Source organism: Manacus vitellinus, unplaced genomic scaffold, assembly GCF_001715985.3.
Source record: "Manacus vitellinus isolate BGI_N305 unplaced genomic scaffold, ASM171598v3 scaffold_1_pilon, whole genome shotgun sequence".
Taxonomy (NCBI): Eukaryota; Metazoa; Chordata; class Aves; order Passeriformes; family Pipridae; genus Manacus; species Manacus vitellinus.
The window spans coordinates 43,249,379-43,274,686 of record NW_021939396.1 but is presented as its reverse complement, the minus strand read 5'-3'; the positions used below and the strand labels follow the sequence as shown (position 1 = coordinate 43,274,686).

At 36.5% G+C, this 25,308-nt stretch overlaps 1 protein-coding gene across 5 annotated transcripts in view; it reads right to left on the bottom strand.

Annotated features, from left to right (window-relative positions):
• Nucleotides 1-423: 423 nt before the first annotated feature.
• TRAPPC8 (trafficking protein particle complex 8) overlaps nucleotides 424-25,308 on the bottom strand; it is a 51,315-nt gene continuing 26,430 nt past the window's right edge. For 3 of the 5 annotated variants that reach the window (XM_029959298.1, XM_029959300.1, XM_018080631.2), the window contains 17 exons: nucleotides 25,089-25,197; nucleotides 24,186-24,380; nucleotides 23,855-23,985; nucleotides 22,822-22,896; nucleotides 22,005-22,131; nucleotides 20,817-20,974; nucleotides 19,583-20,025; nucleotides 17,405-17,552; nucleotides 16,072-16,168; nucleotides 15,151-15,219; nucleotides 14,995-15,035; nucleotides 13,270-13,455; nucleotides 12,636-12,737; nucleotides 6,097-6,144; nucleotides 4,648-4,793; nucleotides 2,935-3,024; nucleotides 424-1,463 (listed from right to left, as the gene is read on the bottom strand). In XM_029959298.1, coding sequence (XP_029815158.1) covers nucleotides 1,229-1,463; nucleotides 2,935-3,024; nucleotides 4,648-4,793; nucleotides 6,097-6,144; nucleotides 12,636-12,737; nucleotides 13,270-13,455; nucleotides 14,995-15,035; nucleotides 15,151-15,219; nucleotides 16,072-16,168; nucleotides 17,405-17,552; nucleotides 19,583-20,025; nucleotides 20,817-20,974; nucleotides 22,005-22,131; nucleotides 22,822-22,896; nucleotides 23,855-23,985; nucleotides 24,186-24,380; nucleotides 25,089-25,197 — 2,400 coding nt within the window. In that variant the 3' untranslated portion in view covers nucleotides 424-1,228. The remainder of the gene's footprint in view (nucleotides 1,464-2,934; nucleotides 3,025-4,647; nucleotides 4,794-6,096; nucleotides 6,145-12,635; nucleotides 12,738-13,269; nucleotides 13,456-14,994; nucleotides 15,036-15,150; nucleotides 15,220-16,071; nucleotides 16,169-17,404; nucleotides 17,553-19,582; nucleotides 20,026-20,816; nucleotides 20,975-22,004; nucleotides 22,132-22,821; nucleotides 22,897-23,854; nucleotides 23,986-24,185; nucleotides 24,381-25,088; nucleotides 25,198-25,308) is intronic. The other 2 variants (XM_029959299.1, XM_029959301.1) reach the window with 1 other exon arrangement.

The following is a 25,308-nucleotide window of genomic DNA, read 5'->3' as shown; positions in this document are numbered from 1 at the left end:
TCCATTTTCCCTGTACTCAGCTAACCCATCACTAACATTAACTCCTAACTCATAGCTGGGTTTGCTGCTCTTGACTGTCTCACACAGCCTTCCCTACCCTCAGCAGCTGTTACCCAGATTAAAAATCTGCCTCCCCAGAGCAAGTAATTGAGATTTCCCAGAGAGCTGAATTCTGTGTTGTACCTGGGAACACTGGATAAGAATTCAAATGAGAAAAAGAAGTCACTACAATGACTTCAGTGTACACTTCAAAGACACTTCAAGGTACACACCAAGGCTACACATGGCAACAGGATGGGAATTTCACCTGAGCAGAGGGTGCCACAACAAAGACAGTACACAATATATACATACACACACGGTATCAGTTCCCATGGATTGTTATAGCTGTATACAAGGGAAAACAAAAAGGCCACTAGTCCATACAGTGAATATGGTGTATGCTTTATTCTATTTACAGTACATTTGTTATAAATATAATACATTTCTTGAAAATCTTGAGTAGATTTTTTTAAAACAGATCAGTTGTTATAGTTACATAATAAAGTAAGTGACAATTTAAATGACAATCTCATGGTTGTGAAATAGTGCATTCTGTGTTGAGATGAATGAGAAAATACTCAAACTGGTTCAAGAAATTATTTTTTTAAACACCTTAGGTGGGACTTTTATGTAAACCTTGAAAGGTCACCAGTTTCCATAAATATGAAAACAAAATTTTAAACTAAAGAACCGAGAATCAGAAATGGATTTGAGAGACCTTATTGAACTTCACAGTAAGGTTGGGATTTATCATGACTAATGGCTTCAGACAGGAAAAAGCCAGTGAGGTTTTCTTCCTGAACCATATCCTAATACAGCCACAAATATTAAACACACCATGCTGGAAGTTGTAACAGCAGTCAAGCTGCATTTTTGACAGGGCATTGGACATACAAGTATGTTCAGATCTGGAGTTAGAGTATTTCATGTTATGAATATCTTAATTACCAGAGAAGAAATACATTATAAAAGGATAAACGTATTTTCAGTCCAACGTGCATTGCATCGAGAAACAAATTGACAAGTCATCTGAATATTTTGCTATTTTCTTTTCTACACGATTTTTAGTAACAAGTTAGATGTTTGAGGTGCTATTTCAAAAAAACTGCAGCAAAATGTCAACCAGCAATATAAGAAAAGAATCCCATTTATTTTATCTTTTAGTGCGTTTTTTCTCAGGAAGTGGTCAGATATTATTGATAATAATCAGTGCAGGCATGGAGTTCTGCTGACTTGTTTCAAACAAAGTAACTTGGTCCACTAGCTTGGCAAATACTCTGGGGGTTCCAAGATTATAGACACCTGTATGAACGAAGCAAGCCTTCAGCTGCAAGCTATAGACCTCTTGGCCTTTAAGTTGAAGCTTGTACTGTGTTTGCCCAAGCCATGTAAAAGATCCATGTATTTCTAGTGCTTCAGAGCTGAAAAAGAAAGTAAAAATGTTACCCTCTGAATCTGAAGCGTATATTACCAATTTACATGATTCCCTCCAACCTCAAGTTTTTCCCAAGATTTCAGGACGCACTGTGTCCATCACCAGCCCCTTACAAAGAAATGCTTATTTATACTTTCTGAAAACTTCTTTTCCTAATATGCTGTACACTATATACAATACTAATTATACATATAAGTATAGTGATGGATTCCTGTGTTTTCTCCGCTTTCTACGTAACCAGCACGTAACACTAACAATAGATGGCAGTACCAAGACCCAAACTGTCGCAGTTTAGGGAATTCCTGCTTAAGGCATTCTTAGACCTGTCCCATGACCTAGAGTTAAATCAGACTGTCACACAGGAATAGTCAACATGGATGATATACACTGCTTTAGAGACATTGCATTAATAAATAGGGAGGGGGGGCATTGGATTTTTTATTTTTAAGAAGTTTCAAGGTTCACGAGTACACAATCCTTCCAGTGACACGTCTCACAATGTTACAAAACATGACCATCTTGCAAAAAAACAACAGATCAGTGAATAGGTTCCTAATCGTATCTGAAAAGTAAACCACACATAAGTCTTCTGTTCTGCATTTCTGAACCTGTGTATCAGGTTCTGGGCTTTTCATTTCTTACTTGCCTGCATGGATTGTGGGCAAGAAGCCAATGTTCCCCCATGACTAAGCCCACCTCAATGTCTTCACAATCTTTCTCACCCCCTTGGCAGGAAGCAGACCAGGTAGTATTATGTCTAAGGGGGCAAAAGGGAGGAAGGGAGGCTGTCACCTGAATTACACAGGTCAAAGTTGCCTTGCTTTAACAGAAGTGGCAGAATTACAGTGGTGTATTGCATATTACAATGGTATATTATGGTAACGAATTCTCTCTCCCACAAAAACCTTTAACAAATTTTTTAGAAACAATTCACAAAAATTTCCTCAATGCTGAAGTTTTCACACATAATACTACACTTCTAGGCAAAAAGGAAGTCATAAGGAAGCAGGAAGTCTGCTGCTAAACCTGGAGGAAGTCTTAAAAATATCCAAGGCTCTATGAAATTTTACACTAAGAAGTACAATTTTATACTAATTTTATACTAAGAAGGAAGTACTTGTTTAAACTTCCAAAGTTGTTTTCTACAAATTACTTGGCATTTTAAAAATTAAAATCCAACAACATATGTTTAATAAAGTAAAATTGCTGAACTTCCTATTTCACTAGTCAAAAAGTATTTCCACTTTACTAGAAAAGAGTTTTAACAATTCAAGAGTCACAATTCAAGGTCCTGTCTTAGCAAAGTAAAACAGAGCACCGATTGAAGACCCTTTATCAACTTCCCTTCTTTCAAAGAAGCCACTGTTGAAAAACCCTATTCTAGATATTCAATATAGTTGAAACACTACAAGGAAGTGTTCTTAAAAAATACTGTTTTATTAACATTTACACATTACCTTGTTGTTTTATGCCGCAAGTCAATCAGCACATCTACAACAGCCTGAGAACAATTGGAAAGTAGGAGAGTGACAGGTACCAGACAGAGGCTGCAAAGAGAAACAGTTCCACAGTAAAGGAAAGAAGTTTTACTTTGGACAGTCTTAATTATACTCAAATAGTTAAAATTAATTTCCAGTAACACAGAATTAACATGTAGTTGTCAATTATGCAACAGTCAGACAGTGTATGTAACAATATAATCACTTACATTGACTAGAACTATTCAAAATAAATGCTGTCAAGGCAAACAGCATTTGAGCCAAATGAAGTTACCATCTCCCATCATCCAGCTGAGAAAGGATAGCAAAAGGATAAATACCACCTCAGTTTACAGGAAATCTACTTTTATGACAAGAGACATCTCAGAATGGGATAACATGGTCCAGCACACTAGTCTCTGAACCAGTGGTTGGCACATTTTGACTGGATCCTTTTCTTCTGCACTGCCTCCTGTAGAGGAATTGCTGGCATCGTGCCCGAAGTTGTAGCCTGAACAGTGCCCAAACAGAACAGACAGCACCTGCACATTCGGTGTTAATGTAAGCCTTTATCCTCAACAGAACACAGAGTTAATTGATATTCTACTTCTTCATAATTAGTATTATTGATTTTATAAAAAATGTTGCAGCAAGAAAGACCCCAAGATGCCGACAGGCAGGAACACAAACTACTGCAACTGAAACAGTTCTATTCAGTAAGTGATTTGTGTCACTGGAATTCCTTCCCATTGCTTAACAGTTTAAATATACTAAACTTGACTTACAAGAAAAGAACAATTAGCAAGTATAACCAATAAGAGGTGAATGTCTTACGGGAATGAAGCATGCTTTGTAACTGTCGTTAAAATATGATACCTTATAAAACATTTAAATGTTAGATTTAAAAAAGAAAGAAATCCCTTTCTTTTGGCAACTTATACTAACTGAAAAAACTATAAGAGAGTTTTCAGATAAAACTCAAACCTAAATAGGTATCTTCATGCTTCAAGTACAATTTAATGTTTGGAAATTAAACCGGGGGGGCTTTGTTCATGTCATTCTAATTTTGAAAGGTCCATGGGTTTCACAGGTCCCAACTAATTCACTCCAGCAGTATGCTTTTGGCAGATGTTAATTCTGATATTCTTCCAGGAGACAAGCCCTGGTGATCTGAACTGTTACCACCTTTCCTTGTGACATAAATCAGAACCATGTGCAGCTAATCTTGCCAAGTCAGATGCTGTAGACATAACAGTTCTTTTGACCTAAAAGTACCTCTTTACTTTCTGTCTGGCTTCTCAAAAAAACAAAAATCACACTGTTATACTCTGACAACAAAAATAAACACAAAGGGAGCACACCATTTCTCTTTCAGTAAGTTTGATAGCATTACTTGTTAACATTGAAACTGCGACTTGTGGTATTACAGCCTTTTTGTTTGGTTGGTTTGTTTTGCTGCTGAGGTTTTCTTTGTTTTGTTTTTTCTTGTTTTTGTTTTTGTTTTTGTTTTTTTTACACAAAACTTCCATTTTATCTATAAAACTCTGAAGCTGTGAGTTTAAAAATTGAGCAAGATTTCACCCTTGCATACCAGACTTTTATCTTTTGTATCATAATCCACATAGCATCTCAAAAGGATTTATGCCCAATTAACAATATTTCTAAAGTCTCTAAAGAAAATGTTTCACTAACCTTTTTTGATGAAAAGAATGATTGAAAGACTCTGGATAATGAAGACTTGTCTTAATAAGACTAGAAAGCTGCTCTGGTGTTGGTCGTGCAGGTACTGGTGTGTTTTCTGGTCGAAAAAACTTTAGGAGAACTGTTTCTGGTAGTTCCTGAAACACAAATTCAGAAGAACATTCAAAATAGTGACATAAGGTACAAGAAATCCAGTCACAGATGCTACAATGTTCCATTATGAACTATAGCTCATATGGGAAACAAGTCTGCAGCATCACAAAGTTTACTTTTTTTTTTCCAAGGTGTTTTGTATTTAAGCATATTGGATGAGGAACTGCTATGATTTATTTATTACTTTCTTTTCAGACAGATTTCACAGCTGCTTGTGAAAACACTATCTGTGCAAGGTTCACAAAAGCACACTACTGTTGCAGTGGTTTGTTAGTGTTTGGGTTTGGCTTGTTTCTAAGAAGAAAGAAAAAAAGTTTACACAGTTCCCTATTCAGCAGCTGTACCTAACAACAACAAAAAAATTCATCACCTGCCCCCGGAAGTTCACAACAGGAAAGGCAATGCACAAGTTTCCCAGAACAGATCCAAAGTAAAGAAAACAGAAAGAATTTAGTAATACAGAGTATCTTAAAAATAGCACAACAAGCACTTGCAGATACAGAAGTTACCTTTGTCCCCAGATAAAAGCCCAAGACAAGCACTGACACACTGCTTAGGATTCACAGAAAGCTCCAACACCAAATGAGGCAACCAAGCTGCATTTGGTGCAGTGCTCCTGTCCAACATCATCTAAGCTGTTTTGTGAGCAGGATTTATTCAGAAAGGAGCTGCCTTTTAGTATTCCCTTATGAATCTATTCTACAAAAAGTCCACCTTTAAAAGAAAAACAGAATTTGCAGCAGTAAATGTGACTGCCTCCTAAAAGTGAATGAAACAAAAAGATTTTTTAATCTTTTAAAGTTCACTACAGTGTCATAAAGTAACACTTTTCATTAAAGGGTGACGGATTGTACCTTCTAAGTAGAAAACGAACGCTACAGGCAATAAAACCTGACTTAAAATCAAACACATTGGGCATTCTGCAGTGTATCAACACCTTAGTCACTGTTTGTGCTGGTAACAGCAGGAAAACACCCAATGTTTTCTCAGGCTTGCAATTCCTTCCTTCAAAAGGAAAAGTAATTTTCTTAAAACGAAATTTCAGAAGAAAAAAGGTATTTCACAGTAACAATAAAATATATTTTAAGGATTGAATGAATTTGATGTTTCCACCCTATCCTATGGGTACCTAACAATGAAACCTGACAGCATGAAACCCAGAAGAGATTATAGGTTTTAATTTAAACTAATCTTTCCCTTTAAATTACAGTCTGTCCAATTACTCAAGGCTGTCTTCAACCACATATCAATATCCTACAGAGTATAGTTTGCCCTAGAGTCAATTACCTGTTCCAAGTCCTCCCAATCAGAATTCCCGAGTATTTTTTTAAAACCCTACAAAAGACAAATACGAATATTTATCTCTACAAATAGACAAGAACATCGTGAAATGCAGCAGGAACATTTACTGGAGAAAGTGCAGAGAGCTGTTAATGTTTCAAACCTTTAGTTCTAATCTTACACCTCTGGCAAAGGACTGGAAAGCAGCAAGATCAACCATTTACCATCAGAGGTAAAACTTAATTCCAGCCAGCTTCTGGGTGTCAGAGTCACAAAAGATGTCTGGCTCTCCAAGTTCAGCTGCTCAAAGTCTAGTTTTTTTTCTGATTGTGTACCTAGAACAAAGGCTAAGATATGACATTTAGTACATGATTCTCTTACCTAATGGTTCAGGAAAGAATTGAGCACTTCCGAATGGCAACCAAGAAGATGTGCATAGAGATCAGGGAGCATTTATTAGAGACAGCTAATAAATGCTAAGTTTAAGGATGAATTAAACTCCCACTCTACTCTTGTGAAATTAGATCAAGGCTACAAAAAAACCTACTTGGGCATCTGTACCCTCTCTTCAACAATATACACCAAGCAGTAACAGCCTCAAGACTTTTGTTTTTTTAAACTTAGGAACAAAGCAAAAACACCCAAAGAATTAAACAGGTTGCTGAACTCCTAGAATATCACGCAACAGGCATTAGCACCAGGACCACGCTGCTCCTCAGTTACCTTTCAAAAGTTACAAACTGCATAACTGGTGCTAGAAAAATTGTTTCTATTTTTAGAAAGCTTCTTGTTGCCCAAAGCCATTTACAAAGGCCAGCTTCAAACAAATACACTTAAACCTAGACCGAAGCTTGCTGTTTCAAGTAGAATAATCTCAGCATCCTCATTTATTTGGTAGTTAAAAAAAGCCAGGACACTTTCAGAGTCTGATGTTTTCCTACTTTGAAATACTTATGTATCATCCCCCCTATGTATCCTTCTGAAATTGCATTTTAGTCCTTCACACTGGTTTCAGATCTCTCCTGCAGCTATACTAAGCTAAAAGTTGAAAAGGTAACATTTAAACCATTCATAGCATCTTCTGATAGATGTAATAAACAGATCTACCCGTAATACATTCCTTATATCTCTCAGAATGCACTTTCAAATTGAAAAGTTCTTCCTTTTCCTCAGATGGATGAAAGTGATGGTACATGCAGTCCTTTTAAAAAATTTTCTAGGTAATATTAGACAACTTTCAAGTTTTCAGTTTCAAAAACAATATTCTCATAGACTGGGTTGATATGCTCTTAAAAACACCAGAACAAGACAAATACCACAATTTGATTTCCAAGTTGTATAGAAAAATCAGCATATTTGCCCCATAAATCACAAGTCACACATAGCCAAAAGGATAATTAACATGTTTGGTCAAGTATGAGGGGCCAATATGCACAGTAGAGGAGAAAGACCTTAACAGGAAACTCCTGAATGATGCTAAGTATAAGTAAAATCAGAGTATAAAAAAATCGACACAATAAGAGCGAGACAAAGTGAGATCCTGAGTGATGTGTCTCCTTTCCCCATTTTAGATCTGAGAACTTCCATTTAAAAACCTCAGTTTTAAGTTGCTTCCTTCAATATGTGACTCATCCATTCCTTCTAGATAAGTATAGAAATGACAACTCCAGGAACAGTATTTTACTGACACCAGTAATAATACATTTGAAAACAAATACCATCAGCTCTGCAGTCCATCAATGTGTAAAACAGCAGATCAAATGTTTCAGCTACTTGGAAAATTTCACTCATGACAATAATATAAGCCAGTCCTCACCCAGTGGTACAGTATCTGCTTCGTTAACTGATATAACAGAGCAAAAACTTATATTTCAGCTCTTGATGTTTATTTACCCTTAAGAACTTAGCTTTCTCTCCACCAAGCTGGTTTAAAAAAAAAAAATCTTAAATGCATTCCAACAATCTGTATTTGATTCAAGCAAAGCATCCCTTCCCAAGTATTCTGTAAAAAAAACCAAAACCCTGAACTAGCACAAGATGTCACTTCCAGTAATTCACTGTTAGGAAAAATAGTTGTTTAAACCCTACCCTCTCCTACATTTCAAAAATTACTACTTCCAACCAAACTGTTGCTGACTCACTAAACTGCATCTATTTTAAGAAGCAGTGTTACCAAAAATTATCCTCTCTGAAGTGGAATACTGCCAAAAAGCCTGCATCTGTATGCATTTTATGGATATTACTTTGAGCCAGCTAGCACTGGTCTAATCCACAGGACTGAATGAGTAGCTCAGATGCATCTGGATTAATTCTGCCTGGAAGATATCCACTTTCTGCATTACAAGATGGCTTCACAATAAAAACAGAGGACTGAAAAAAGAACAGTACCTTCAAAAAAACAAATGATCTAAAACACACTCATAGACACTTCATCTTATCTAGACCTCAGTTAAAACTAAATTTACACTCACATGCTAATCTGTTTCAGAGGGATAGATGCTATTTCCAACATGCTGACACTCAAATGACAAGCCTCTAGACTGCTTCTCACCTTCCATCAGTGTGAAGTTGCTACAAATCAGAAGCGTGGCAAATGCCCCAGTATCACACTATTACTTTTATCCCACTGTATCACACTGCACTTTTCCTTTGATATATTTTTGATTGAATTCACCAGATTAGAAAAACAGGAAAAGCCTAGCAATAAGAAATAATATCGATCAACAGCCCTGCTGTGACTGGATGTTCAATGCATTTGAAGTTTTTGTCCCTTCACTAAGTTAAAGTAGAGGTCAAGAATAAGAGTCAGAAGAGCTGTATTTTGGATGCAATAGTAAGTTGACCTTCAGTTCAAACTACCTCATTTCTAAAAACAAATTTCAGAAGAGAAACAGAACCCATAGCAGTATCACTGTCAAAAAAACAAACAAAAAACCCTCACAAACAAAAACAAAAAACTCCAACCAAACAAAAAAAAAGAAAACAACCAAAACCCAGCCACGAGTTACAAATACCCAGCTCATTTTTATTACAGATGCTTTTATTACTTGGACTGAAATGCATCTATTCAGAACTATTCACATAACTTCCACCTTATGTGATTTATTCTTCACATATCGTTGCCTGTGACTATCACACGTATCGCTTTGTGGTGTTTCTGATTCAAAGCAACAGATGAGAGTTAGCATTTTTCCCCCCACCTTTAGAAAAACAACATTTTTTTTCAAAAATGCAAATAAGAGAAAGGATGAGAAGATAAATGTTTTCCATATTATTCAGAGAGCTTTCTATATGAAACAAATAAAGAATATTACTTCTGTTAAGCAGTTAAGTGGTCCTTCAGCATGCTACCTTATTGCAAACTTTGCAAACAAAGATGTAAGTAGTCCATTGCATCACCCAGTAAGTCCACTGTGCCTGCTATGCTCAAAAGCAGTGCTATTTAGCTAAACAAAAAAAGCCCTGAAGTTATAGTTATTGTCTTGGTTAGAATGGAAAAAGTATTAGAATTCATAATTCTGCTTTGAATAGACATGGGAAAAAAAGGAAGCTCATGCATTTGAGCATCCAAGAACTTGTATGGAATTTTACTGCTACTTACTTTCTTTTTATGTGCGGAAATTTTACACAGAAAGCACCACTCAAGCACCACTATAACCAGAGGTTTTATTTTGATTTTATCAAGTACTACAGCAAGTTATGCTACTGCAATACAGGAAAAATTGCATTGTGTTGTCTGTTCCGCATCCCTGTTGTACACATTTCATGTCCCACAACGAACTAAGCAGAGGTAAGAACACATCCTTGCGTCTCAGTCAGCAGTCTAACTAACACCTTAGCCTAAACACATAATACAGATAACTTTATACCAGTGCACCCCACTGTCAATACACCAGAAACTGCTGGAACAACTTAAACATAACAGTGCCAAAGAACATCAATCTCCCAGTCTTCACTACAGTGCTTTACTGCAACTTTGTTTCCCTGAATAGCAGTAGAAGCTTTTATAAATCTAAACTACACCTTCAGAAGCTGGCAAAAAATTCATGAGATACACTAGAATTGACATCACAGCAGAAGCTAACCAGTACAGAGAATTTAATCAAAATATAAAGCAAGATATCTCACCTTGTTCAATGTAGTTATTTGATTAATTCATCTAAGATTTGAGTAATTTCTCCGAGCACTAAAAGAAATAAAGGGAGTGCAGAGAGAAATCTTGTTTGTGTTCTTCCATGCCCATTGTGAGACGGTTCTTGGTTGGGGATAATTGTGTCTGTGTTTGAGACAGACAAAAATTCCTTTGGCTGGATACAACAGCATGAAACAGAAGATGTTTAAATCAAGAAGAAAGCTACTGTAGAGGAGCAAGAAACAGAACTCAGCAAGACATGCAGAGAGTGGATCCTAGCATCCCAGGTGACACCCTGTTCAGAATCTACAAATAAACTTCTTGTTTTCAGATCTGAGCAGCCCTCTATCATCTACAAACTGGTAACCAACATGTGCTGGCAAAAAGCATGCATCTCCATCTCCCTCTGCTGTCGAGTCCTCAGAAAACAACGAACTTCTACAGTGTCAGCAAAAGGAATTCAGGAACAGTCTAGAACAGAGTTTCCAACCCTATTCGTGACTTAGGAGAATAAATACAGATTTACGAGACAAAACTATATATACTGAAAATGTTAAATCAGAAGCAAAGTTTGCATTTGGGATTTTCTACCACCCGTCCTCTCTAGCTTTTCAATGTCTGTGCTACTTCAATGCAAGAGCAAGATAATTCGAAGTAAATATGCAATTCTTAAGAGATTAAGTATATTATTTTCTCTACCTACCCTAATTTAATCCTATTTTGAGCATTTTTTTAATTCTGAAATGTGGACTGAATGAAGCAAACTCCAGCAAAGTCTCAAATTAGTTCCTTTGTTATATCTCACCTCCTACTTCAGAGCTGTTTATCTACCCTCCTCACAATATAAAGTCTCAATTAGAAAAAAAAATGTAGTACATGAGCATATGAAATTTCTCAATTCTTAGCAGTCCTCAGACTACAGGTTCTTAAAATTCAAGCTAAATCTGGGCTTTGGTTACCGTGAGGACACAGAATTTGCATGTTTATTAAAAACAACTACCACTACTCTTATACCAGATTTCAACTCCATCACAATGCAGATGCTTTTTGCTTCCAACCAAGGTACAGAATGCTTCCAAGGCAGTATGCTCCTTATGCTAAAGAAAGTGAATGTGGAATCTATTTGAATGTAGTTGTAATAAAAATTGATGAGAAACAGATTATAGACAGACAATGCTAATACAGTAACATGTATTCCTCAAAAAAAAAATTGAGGGTATATATGGATCGTCCTTGGTGGTGGTGGCAGGATTAAGTTCTTTTAATTTGAAACTGAATCTGATGCAGAAAAATAGGTTTCAGTGCAGATAACAAGAAATGTAAATTTTTACCCATAGCATGTTCAGTCATTTATTTTAGGCTGCAGATGTGATTTGTTTCTATTTTCTCTTCCCACCCATTTGTGAGAACCAGACCTCAATGAGATAAGAAATAGAAGTTCACAGTATTTTCTCTCCTAACTTTAGATGTCAACAGTGTGATCTACTGTTCCCCATGCATCTTAAAACAGGAAAAGTAATACCAGAAGGGGCAGTTGCCATTAGACTTGTATTGGTCAGCACAGCTTGAGCCCATGTGCACAAATTCCCATTTATTTCATAAAACAAAGAACTAAATGGAAAAAATTACCTTAATGCACAAATACTTAAAGACTTATGAACCAAAGCCAAGTGCACAGCTTCAGAATAATTCACTACTTGCACTATAGCATGATATTTATAGACACATTTGTCCTGTACTGTTTTCTTGACAAAAATAACATATTGTACTATTTGCTGCGACTTTAAGTAAGTGTTCACTAAAGCTATACATTATATTTGCAATATTGGTAAAAACATATGGGGAATGGCACCAAAACAAGAAGGAACAGCAAGGTACTGCTCAGCCAAAGACTGAACAAGTATTATCGTTTAAGACTTATTTCTTTTTTATTTTGCACATTAGTCTTCACCCACATGAACTGAATTTAACATCGATGTTTTTACAGAAACTTATCTATAGCTTCCATAGTTGTTAGTGATTCATGTACCAAAAGACATCCACCAGTTTCTTATAGATGCTGTTTTCTTTCATCAATCAAAATGGCTATGAAATTTCACCATTTTACTATTAACTTTGTTATGAAATAATTATTACCTTTAATATTAACAAGCTTCTAGTTCTACTCAGAAATACCACAGAACAATTTACTCCAACAACTGCACAGCAATATACTTACTTGTATATTGCTTTTCTCATCTTTAAACTAAGCTTACCTATTTCAGTACAGGTGACTAATCAAATTTGAAGTCAGTCTGAATTATTTAGTAATAACATGTATCTGATGTTAGATTCTACAAAGGCTTCAACTTATATACAAGAGAATTCATCAAGTCAATGTTGAGAAAGAATCAACTCTAAAGAAAAACTTCACCTGCTTCTGAGGAAATGAAAAAGCCTCCTTCCCAACTGTGTTAAGGGCAACATGATGCTGGCCCTCCAAAATAAGCTGCTTGTTGTCTTCCACAACATATGCCTACAGAACATAATATAAAGACAAATACAAAACAAATATTTTGCAGATCAGAAACTATTATAAGTTTCAGTACAGAATTACTGACTTCCCCCAACTTAAGTAGAACCAGCTGTACTGTTCAAAACCTAGAGGTTAGCATGACATATTTATGCCAATTTCTACTACTTAATATTTGCATTCTGGTAAATGAGATCCTTTTCTTCAAAGCCGACTGGGTCACTCTTACAGTAAGAGCAAGCATTAACAAACCTCTTAGTTTAAGATTTCGTAAATTTCTCTTTTAAAAGAGAATTTATAATAACTGAGTGCATCCAGAGCAATGTAAAACCATTTAAGGATACTTATCACAATAATAGATATTAAGACTCTCTTTGCTTCTTGCACCATTTTAGTTCATTTGCCTATTTTCAGAAAAACCCTCACCCATAAATTTCATATACATATGCTTGAAAGTTCAGGATGCCATACTAAATTATTTTCTAACAGTAATGTTTCATGTCCAAATTACCACAAAGACCACAACCATACATACCTTCCACAGTACTACAATGTTCAAATCGACTTCACTGCATCTTTGTATCAATCTGACTGTCTCATCAAATGATTGTTTTGCTGCCCTTTGAGACGCATGAGGATGAGATTGCACATGTGTTCTTTTCAATTCAGAGGATAAACTTTGGAAAAAAAAGTCTGCACAAGGACTGGCAGAACTTATTATCTACAAGAGAAAAAAAAGCAAGGAAGTGTTCAGAACAGGATGCAAGCTTACACAAGTTGCTCTAACAGAGCTCATCACTGTACTATTTCAGTTCCATTATCTCATCTCACTTTGCTTCCCTTTGCAAACCTACTGGATGCCAGACATCTTGGTTTCCATGCTTGACCTGTTAAGAGTTCAGCCCTATCTAAAGGGCTGTTTAAGGCAACATAGGGAAACAGGTATAACTTACTGATTTAAAACTACAAATACCAAACTTGGAAACAAGGGGTTTGACTATTACCACAAAGCAGACTACTGTGATATATATGAAGTACAGCAGACAGAGCTGAAGCATCCAACTAACTCACGTGCAAGTCATTTTTGCTTATTAGTATTTTCCTCAGGTTAGATAGAATTATATATCTAAGTTAGAAACATAAATTTTGCTATCAATAGCACAGATAATAGATTGCATACCATATCCCCCATGTGTAAGTGGCACAAACAGAAGTTTGTCACCATTTGTGCCAAGCTCTTCCAACACCAAAAGTCTGATAAGGAAACTGGTTTTTAAGAGTGACAGCAATGATACTGTCTCCTGCTGGAAACAACAGGATAAACAAAAAAACTTTAGCTTCCCAACCCCTCCCTTTCAAAACCGTGACCTCTTCCAGAATATGGTGTTGCAGAGCTGCTAATTATTGCATTAGCAGAATACCAATACCCAGGGAGAAAACCTGTTTTTGGAGTAACTGCCCAGGAGGGAGGGCTCCCTCCCCATCCCCCTGTTGTAATAAAATATTCTCTAGGAAAGCTAAAGTTCATGCAGCTCAGATTCCAACTTTTTAAACGTAAGGAGAGATCATCTACCTCAGATTTTCAGTTCTAACTTTAATTTATATGCCTATGAAATGAAATGGCAGCAAACTGGTTTTCTTTGGCTTTTACAAGCTGAATACATATAGGAAAAATATCTGTTCTGCATAAAATAAGCAATCTCACATCCAGCTACATAAATCCACTACGCAGATTTCTGATCTGATACAGGTGGCCTATGTTCCTCAGGTTTTGGAAAAGCATTTGCCATACCAAGATCATTCGCTAAAAGGATTCTTCAAGACAAGAATAAGTTGTAATTACAATTTTTAACTTGTCTTAGTAAAAATACAATTAGGAACAAGAATCTTGACATCCACAGACCTCTACTAGAAAACTAGAGGGATGAGATGTATTGGAAATAATTGTTCCAAAGAGCTGAAAAGGAAGCAAAAGCATTAGCAAAAAAGCTAGCACTGCAATATGATCCCAAAGTAGTTCGACTGTGGAGCTGGGATCTTAAAATACCTGGCTATACACTAGCTTGTTACCTTACCTTCTCTTTGAACAAAGAGAGCTGACCTAGGAGACAAAAAGTTTTTGATACGCAAAACTCAACTTTCCAAATATGAAAGCACTGTTCCCATTTTTAAATTTTAAAAAAGGCTTTCACTGGGATACTTTCGCATGAGAAGGATACCTTGCACAGGACAAAATACACAGTTGTACCCATTCACCTACCTGTTCATTTCCAAAGACAATGTCTGCAAATGTGTAATTTTCTAAGGGATAAAAAGAGAAGGCATTGTTTTAGCATCATGAGAAGTCATAACTTCAGAATTCAGTATCCAAAGAGTATTTTCTTCAAAAGGTTACTACATTCAGGAAAGAACCTACCTTCCGAGTTTTTGCATCTGACCGCTTTAAAACATAACTTTGCTCTCTCTCTGCTAGCAAGTTTAGTATCTGAAAGAAAAAGGTTGCAAGATTTTTTTCACCCTCAGCATAATCAGAGTCCCTCAGACAAAAGTAAGCCTTGAACATTCACAAATAGGAAATACACTGATGACACCCAACAAGCATAACTAATCAGGCAGAGCCATGCCATGGTAGAAAGAAGATGGTAGAAAGAAGATCCATCTTCTGCTGACCCCTTCCATCTCCTTCTAGAGGAGGAAGTGAGCCATAATACATAAAGGAGATGCAGAGAAAGAACGAAGGAATGGAAGACAAAAGATTCAGCTTATCATCTGACTGGTTCACCCTCAACATTCATACAAGAAGAATATATGTCTATACTAATTTTTAGGTACGTAAAATGTCAGCATACAAGTAAAGGTAACATTCTTTAGATACAATAACAGAACTTTTTTTTGTCTGGGACAGTCAGCCTTGTCAACAACTAGCAGCTTGCATTAGCTAAGGTAGGATATAGCACTAGCAATTTTGGTATATTACTAATACCTGAATATTTAAAGCACTTGCCAAATATGTCAATCAGTTAAATTCAACACTGACATAATTCATTAAAAGGTAAGGGATGCTGAAACACATTTCTTATAAGCCAAGTTATCATCCACCCCAGACAAGGAGCACAACATCATAGAAATAATTTACCTGTAATTAAGTTAATTTTTAAAATTAATGAAGTCTGAAAAAGTTATCTGACAATATGCTTTTCTTGAAACACTAGTAAAAGAAAGGCTTCAGCTTCTGGAAACTAATTATTCTGAAAGCCAAATTCAGCTCCTCATAAGATTCTTTTAACTCTTCTTATCAGGCAGGACCTAGACTTGCCATCATTTTGGTGATACACACCTTTGTCTCCAGAGATGTTAACAGATTTTTGAAGCTTCCAGTGCTTGCTATTACTTGAAACTTGCACTATATGAAATTCCTTAACGCCTGTCTCACTCTAAGGAAGAGACAAAAGCAATGTCAAATAAGACCAATCACAATTGTGATGTGCAAGGTGGCACTGTTAGAATCTTAACTCATTATTTACACCATCCATAACGCAGTACTAAGAGACAAGGAGAGATTTAAAACTCACTGTAATGTAAAACAACAGTCCCACCTCGCAGTAACTTCTGATTCCAGTAAATAAAGCCACAGAAAGAGAAAATAAATATCCCCCAGAAAAATACCTACAAGTTTGTGCTTTAGTTCAAGACAACTTTAACAAAACCTAGGCTTGTTTAACTCCAATGCAGAACACTGTCCACAAGGCCACTTAGTTCCTAAGATTACTTTAGGAACATTGCTAGGTCACAAATCCTAGAAATTCAAGATTTATTTTGCTTTTACATATATACACAATGAAAAGTAGCTTTCAGAATTGGTTTCCTTTCTCGTAAAGAGTGAGGTGGTAATGGAAAAGTAAGCCTCACATTGTTAATGTGGTAAGTACTTTGTAAAAACATTCCTTCCTCCTTAAATGAGGAGTGGACAATACTAACTGTAGTAATTGAAAAAAGAACAAGAACGTGCACACCTTTAAAAGAAAATGACAAATCATCTCAGTGAATCCACTATCAACTAAGTGTCTAAAAACTCTGTGAACAGAGGATTCAACTACCTTGCTTTGCGATTGAAAAAATGAGAGCAGCTTTACCAAAAAAACAAGATTTAAATTAGTGTGGTATGAAAAATGAAATATTTTCATCTGCTTTACTAAGTCAATAGATCACAACAGACAGATCTGTATTTGGATTATATTAGCAAAAATGTCTTTAGAGTTTGATTATAAATGCAAACACAAACTTCCTTCAAGCTGGAGTTTAACTTTTGTCTTTGAGATTACCATTGAATTTACCAGTGTTTCCACTGAAAGGTGGAAGAGGGCATTGTCTCATTCAAAACTATTTTGGAAGTTGCAATCATCAAGAATATTCATCAATTTGGAATAAATCTCCCCTAAAAAAGACTTCAAACCATAGTTCTGAAATTTGATTAGGACGGCAGACTTCCAGAGAGTTGAGATGTAACAATGTTAATACTTTTCCAACAGTAATTGAAATGGTCAAATATGCAAGTTTATTTAGTGTTTGCAAAGTTGCTGTAGGAGAACCTTTTACTTGAGCCTTGGTTCCAAGTGTGACACATCTGCTGAGCTTTAGAACAGTTATTATTATTACTAAAAATAACTTACAGTATTGATATTTTCTACATCGACAAACACCAGCATGTTGTCCCCTCTGCCTTCTTCATCTCCAAGTGCATTACTTCTGCAGACAGTAGCTCGAATGTGCAGAGACCGGCTGGTACAAATAACCGCAGTGTGCCTTAATACTCTATGACTAGGAAAAGAGGGGGAAGGGGAAGGGAAGGAAAGAAAAAAAAAAAGACAACATTCTAAATAACCAGGACTTCTGCCTAGAACAACACATCAAGAAATTTAGCTTATATGTTTGTCAATACTAAGGTCATTAGACAATTTATTAATCTCAACCAAAGACACACTTTTTTTTTTAGCTCCACATCAAAACTATACTATTTTTTAAAACCATGCTTCATGAGTAGGTGCTGTTCAAACATAGCCTCTTAGCCAGTATGAAACACTGTAAAAAAAGGCTCACCTGTTACCATGAAAATACATCAGAAATATTCCAGGTGTAAGACAACTGGCACAGGGATATCATTAAGTTAATTAATGCCACCAAATGCTTTGGAAAATAGTTTTTGAGTAAATAAGTCATAGAAGGCTCATTAGTTAGCCACATCTCTTGCATAAGCATTTCCTAAAAAGCACTTAGAATACCACTGCATTCAACAAGTTCTGCTGAACAGGGAATCTTCTAGAATGAAACCATTGCTACTCCGCCTGTTTCCAGGCATGCTCAACCTTCAGGACAGCAGGCCCTTTGTAAAAGTTATCTTCCTGTTTTTTATGAGATGAGTAAAGTTCCATCCTTGGATATCACCAAAACACACGAGTTTTTCCCCATGTAGAAGCTTCTAGGTTACCGTAACTTCCATGTGGAAACATTTTAGAGGCATGGAAAAATTTGATATGCATTACCTACTAAATATGTTGAATCATCATGTGACACTTGTTTTGAGAGGGGGGAAAAAAAAAAAGAAAAGAGTGACTTCCTAAATTCTACTTCATATGTCACAATCTACAAAATAAACAGTTTTGCAGTTAATAACCAGATACAAAGATGTCTATATAGCTTTCAGGTGGCACAAATTAAGTAATTTTTGAACATTTAAAAACTCTGCTCAGTCTACAAGAGCACTCTTAAACCAGAGCACTTTGCTTAAGATCCCCTCAAAACTTCAGTGCAGTAGAGAACATGTACATTCCCCAAACAACCATCTTCCATCTCTCAAACACCTCCATTTCTGAATACTATGAGGAGAAATTAGTTCAACATTGTACAGGAATGAATTCCCTATTCAGGGACAAGTTTGGCCTAACAGCATATGTCTTTCCAAGTAACCATTATGCATGATGGAGCCCTGCTTTCCTGGAAACCTGCCTGCCCATGGGAAGTAGTGAATTGTTTTATTTTGACTGCATGCACAGCTTTTGCTTTAGTTATTGAACTGTCTTTATCTCAACTCACAAGTTTTCTTACTTTTACTCCTCCAATTCTCTCCCCCATCCCACTGGGGGGTGAAGTGAAAGAGCAACTGGAGTTAAACCACACCACCAGGTTCACTCCTCATAGCCTGCACTACTTCTTCAAAGGCCTTTGAAGAACATGTTTCTCTAAAAAGCTACCTCCTTAGCCTCAGACACAGGTAGGACATAAAAACTCAACTTGCTACCTTTTCAAGTACATTTCAAAAAAAGCACTAATTGTTAGCTTGTGGTGTCAAACTTGACTGTCCACTCTGTCAAGATGAAGACTATACATGTCAAACTTGGTATTTAACACCTCCAAAGAGAATAACTTTCATCACAATACAATTACTAACCACATTTTAACTAAGAACGAAATCTTTTATTCAAAGTAGACAAGATTTTGTTTCATAACATGCAGAAACAATTTAAGTCGTGATTTTTCACCCTATGCCTCAGAAAGATGTGCTTGCAGAGAAACTAAATACAAACAAGGTTTGTATTAACAGAATTCCATTAACCCTTCCTTCTATTATATTTTAATAATTACTACTTCAATGGAAGCAGTGTAGGCCACATAATTTCATATGGATATTAGACCACAGAGTAGGAAAAACATTGCTTAGAATAGCAGATAACTGGCCATTTTTACATCATTGCAACAATGGTGAGAATTCATGAAGTTTTACTTCTATGGTTACAATGTTTATAATGTGTCTAATAAGTATGACAAAAAAGGTAGGTTAAAAAAAAACTTACCACATTTTTGAGTGTCTTTTAATACTTTCATAGTAAAACAAGAAGTTAATTTCATGAACACCTTCTTCATCTGGTCCCCGTAACCACATTGGCAGCTGCACTGAAGCCCCAGGAAGAAGAACAGCATCAGGAAGTGGAACCTGTATTACTTCAGGTGAACCTCCTGTGCCAACCCCAAAGTCTGCAGAAGAAGCTGAAGACAGCAGTGCTGTTCGCACAGAGGTAGGATCTGTCACAACAGTCTTGTAAGCACTGCAGTTCTCAGAAGCTGAAGGACTGAGTGGCGTTAGAACAGCAGTATTTCCACCAAAAGTGAAAAATTCTGGGTGCTTGGACACAACCTTCAGCGCAGTAAGAGGACACTTGCTTACGTTCACAAATTCTACATATGCTTTTCTGATTTCTCCACAGAGAAGCCCTGTAGGAAAATTTATAAAGAATACCTGTATGGGAGAGAAAAGGAGAAAATAAAAGCCTGAACACTGAGTCAAGTTATGAGTACCCCAAGAAACAACCACCAACACATTCAAACTATACTACTGCCTAGAGTTTCCCGAAGAGGGGAGGTGGAGAGGGAGGCACGGATCTCTTCTCCTTGAAATCCAGTGACAGGACACATGGGAATGGCTCAAAGCTGCACCAGGGGACATTCAAACTGGACTTTACGATGCATTTCTTTACCAAGAGGGTGGTCAAACACTGGAACAGGCTTCTGAGAGAGGTAGTCAATGCCCCAAGCCTGTCAGTTTGGACAATGCCCTTAACACAGTGTAACTTGGTCAGGCAGCTGGACTAGATGATCACTGTAGGTTCTGGCTAGCTGAACTATCCAACTCCGTAAGGTGTTGTCATTAACCACTTAGATCACTTTCATAACCCCAGTAAGGAAATGCACTGTGTTTTAATTAACCAACTGGAATAAATATTCTAGATGAATGGCAAGCAAACAGAAAAAAAGCTTCTTTGCCCATTCCCCCCCCACCTCGAAATCTGGCTACAAAAGCTGTTGCCAACTAAAATTCTAAACAGAATATTGCAGTTTCAGAAGGATGTTAACTTTGAGGCTTCAAGTTTCACTTGGGAAAAGCCCACACAAGTTCATCACTGACAGCTCAAAAATTACCTGGAAAGATTTAGGCATTAATTAAGTCCAAGACTTCACTGTTAGAATTACATTTATAAACTCTGTATTCAGCTATTTTCTCAAAACTGTCAATAGAAAGTAGCTACACACCTCCAACAAAGGCATTTCCTCTGTGATAATGGGATCTAAACGTCGATCGGGTCCATATTTAATTGATGTTTTTTCCTCTTTTGTGTTATTAAGTCGAGGCCCTTGGATTTCTAAATCTTGTCTTCCTCGTACAGATAACCCATTGGAAACAAACTTTCCTGAAAAAAAATTTAAAACATTTGATTTTTTTTCTTTTTTTGTAACTCAGCTTTTCTTCTGAGAAGTGATCCAAAGCTCCCTACCCAATCTCAAAAGTAATTTTGATTTTTCTATTATTTGGCACATGCGGTGCTCATTGTTTAAGCAGCATCACTGACAAAGAACTATTCAAAGCTTACTGTCACACATCAGACATGGCTACTGCAAATTCAAACAGCCAGTCACCCACTGTTGTGGACTAATTCTGCCCTTCAATAGTTTGACTACAACTAGGGCAGGGAGCAGCAGACATGGTGCATTTATATCCTTTCCCAGTTTCCACCAAGCTGGAAGTCACCTAAAGGATTATTTCCTTCAGACAGCCACCTCTCCAAATGTTTTTTACTGAAAAGGTTTACAGTCTGTAGATAAACAAGCTTCATTATTTCTTTCAGACAATTTCCAATGTGTTTTAATCCCCATTTCATCTAAAAACTAAGTTTTCCCTGCAAGAGACAGTTTCAGATGAATGACTCAAAAAACCAGATCAAGTAACATGCAATTAATAAGCCATTTATATGTTAGTATAACGGAAAGAGAAGTCAAGTCAAGATGCTAAAAATAAAATTACATCAGCCAAATTTAAATTTGGGAATGTATGAAAAGAACTTCAGTGTAAAATTTAGACAGAAGTTGAAAGTTAACAAAGCAAAAAGATGCAGAAGAAAATTGAATGCCAAGAGTGTCAATGAAAGTTGTTATAGAGTCAACATGGCAGAGACGGAATATTTAAATTTAGATTTTTTACTGGTTTCAGAATTTCCACAGATTTAAAAAGAGTAATAGCATATGGGTCTGGCATCCCTCCTCATGGGATTCCTAGAGGTGCCAATCCACTCTTTTCACATTTCAGTTGTTTCCCTTATTTCTACACCCCTACTTGATGGAAGGCCTTGCATCATGATAGTCAAACACTAGAATTTAGTTCTACTGCAGAAGCCATGCCTCGCCCTTCCAGAGACACACAACTTAAGGTAGTGACACACTTACCTGACTGTAATCCAATAGAAGGATCTATTCCATCTAATGTCACAGCACCTTGAACAGTGCCAAGATTATAAACGACTCCCAGAATATGTAGCTCCCCTGTTTGATGGGGAAAGAGCTTTAGTCTTGCCTGTGGAGATATGTTAAATTTTTGTTGTTGTTGCTACTAGAAAGAAGTATTATTACATTTAAATGTCCAGTTGCTAAACACACTCACAGCTACATTTACCTTACAAGTGTGTCAGATGTAACTGCATCAATAACTACATATCACTTACTGGATTCAAAATTTCATACACAGTATTTACCAAATCAGGTCACAGCTGAGAAATGCTCATTACATTAGGAAAAAAATCCTAAAAGTTAATTTTTATTGTGCTTAACAGAGGCAGAGTCATAAAATGGTTTAAGTAGAATAGACCTTTGGAGGTTATTTTGTCCAACTTCCCTGCTCAAGCAGGGCAACCTAGAATCAGCTGCCCAGGACCTCAGCCAAATGGCTTTTAACATCTCCAAAGATGGAGACTTCACAATCTCTCTGGGCAGCCTGTGCCAAGTGCTCACGCACCATCACAGTTAAAAAAATAAAATAAGTGTTTTCTGATGTTCAGGTGGTGCCTCTTGTACCCACTGCCTCTAGTCCTGTCACATCCTCCTTCAGATATTTATACACATTGATGAGATACATGAAGTAATGGAACTTCTGAATCAGTCATGCCTTCTGTAAGTTTAGCATTAAGTTCATATCATAACAAGTCTGAATTCCACTCTAGGGTTCAACACTGAAAAGATCATTTTTAAAACAAGGTACAGTACTTACCACTTTTGTCTCCTCACTATTAATTAAAAACTCTGCTATTGCTTCAGTCCCTACCATATCTTCATCACACATTCCCTGAAAAGAAGAAACAGTTTTTTAGATTGTATTACTCCCAAGCAGAGAAAGTGCCATAAATGATACCTCTAACACCTTTCCTAAAGTGTTCAGGAGAAAAAAAGCATAGAAATTTCAAACTGCAGACAGTTAGGACAAGCATGTGCTGCATGCCCAGCTTCTCAGGATTTCTGAATTAAAAAAGCAGCTTGAGAGCTCAGTAAACATTTTTAAGAAGAAATTTAAGATTTAGCACTATAAATTGGAACCATTCCCAGTCAGTTTCACTGATATTCACAGAAGCATTTATCATATCATTAAAGCAGCAGTTCAGAACAGAACAGAAAGGAAAGTGTATTGTAAGCCTTGAGACTCGTTATATGAAACCATGTTTATAACTCTGTAAGCACTTACAGCACCTTTAGAGACCACTATGTTCCAAATGCTTTTGGCCAGAAAACCAAGATATTTAGGAATTTACTGTAATATTCAGTATTAGAACATATTAAAACCCTTAAAACAATGTAACAACATTCCCTCAGAGGTTTTGGCAGCATTAGTTGAAACATTAAGTTAAACAGTAGTAAAATTATCCATCTAGAGTGTTCAAAACATACATTTTTAATACATTTTCATTTTTCTTCTAATTGAGATACCAAGATGTTCCTATGTCATATGAGCGGTTTTTCAGAACACACATTTCACTATGCACACTAGTTCAAATAAGAAAAAGGTATTTGATAATTTATCTATTGACACTGCAATTCATTTTTGCTGGTCAAGGCTAGCGAGACTCAAAACAGACGTAGTACACATGCAATGAAATCTTGTAAGTAATTTTTTTTTAATTTACACTTAAAGCATAATGTTTAATTCTTACACTTAAATGTTTTCATATTACAGAATTTTGAATACTTAATATGTACTCCATAACTGTAGCTATTTGGTTTGGGTTGAAAAAGAATGAAGCTTTCCTTACCTGCTCTTTTGTTTCTCCATCGTGCTTTGCATTGAAGTCTTTAGGTTGAAACTTCCACAGCAATGAAAGGTCAGTCAAAAGAAGTGGAACTTTGAGAGGGTTTCGGAAGGACACTTCTACAGTTATTGGTTCTATTAAGAAAGTGCAAGAAAATAATGACAACAGGCCTTCCCCCTCACAATCTGAAGGTTCACTTATCTCACAGCATTCACGTGCAAACAACTTGCACAAGAACGTTGGTTCAAGTCTACAGTAAGACAGGAAATACTGTACAAATTTACCTAACTCACTTTATTTCTTTATTAGTGAAGCGTAAAAATCTTGACTTTACCTTCTATCACAGCAAGCGGAAATTTGGAGTTATCCGAGTAGCGATTTAAACAGAACTGTGTTGGTTGAAAGTTTGAAGGTATTGTTCCTTTATTTACCACAGACACAACCTGCTCTTCAAGCTCCTTCCACTGTTGTGATGATTCTGAGTCATACTCCTGATCCAGACTTATGTGCGTAGCTGCCTGCTTTTCACCTGGTAGGAGTACGGCAGTTTTAGAAGACAAGAAAAGCTGCAACACAGGGCTCCTCTGGCGGTTTGGTAAGTATTCTTAAAATATTTCAAGTTCTAGAGGTCACTACCATTTTTATGTTACAATTGATTTAAGACAGTGAATTGCAAGGCAACTTGAAATACACAATGGAAGACAATACTGAGAATAATTTGAGTATAGTTGTATTTGGAAATTGTGGACTTCCCAGATTATAGCATGCTACATGGTATACTCAGGTTACAGATAATTTTTACTTTAGGATGGACTAGAGCCCCACAGTACAGCCATGGTTTATGTAATAATTTCTTTACATTCAGGAATCAAAGTGTTTCAAACGTTTAATCCAAGAGCAAGTTAACTGCTAATTTCTAGCACTGCCACTAGCACCTAGCATTTGCTAAAGCATTAATAATCCCTTTCATGAAGTTCATTACAGACTTGCATTGAAGCTTTCCAGGTATGAAAAACAGTGGTAGTCAGCACAACCACATACATGGATTTCGTGTTTACACAGGAAGTCTGGAAACATCTAGCAAGTATAAGCTTTTCTTTCAAAATATTTTTTAAGAAGTTACCCCGTCACATTAGTTTTACATAATGACAGAATTTTTTTAAATAACATCAAGTGTTGCATATATTTTGGTTCCCCAAATAAGGGACTTCAATCTGTTCACATAAGATTTTCTAACCTTCTGCTGGTCTTCGATCATGCCCGAAGAAAACACGGGTTGCTGAGCTGTTAATATATGGTAAAGGAAGCTGTGGCAAGGGACCATCAGGTGATAGCTGGGTTGCATTCTGGAGCAAAGGAGGAAAAAAAACAGCATCATGCCATTAGGCAAATACATGGATCTCCACGCTGTACATTAGCAATGGCTGAACGATAAGGAAGCCAAGTTAAAAGCACTC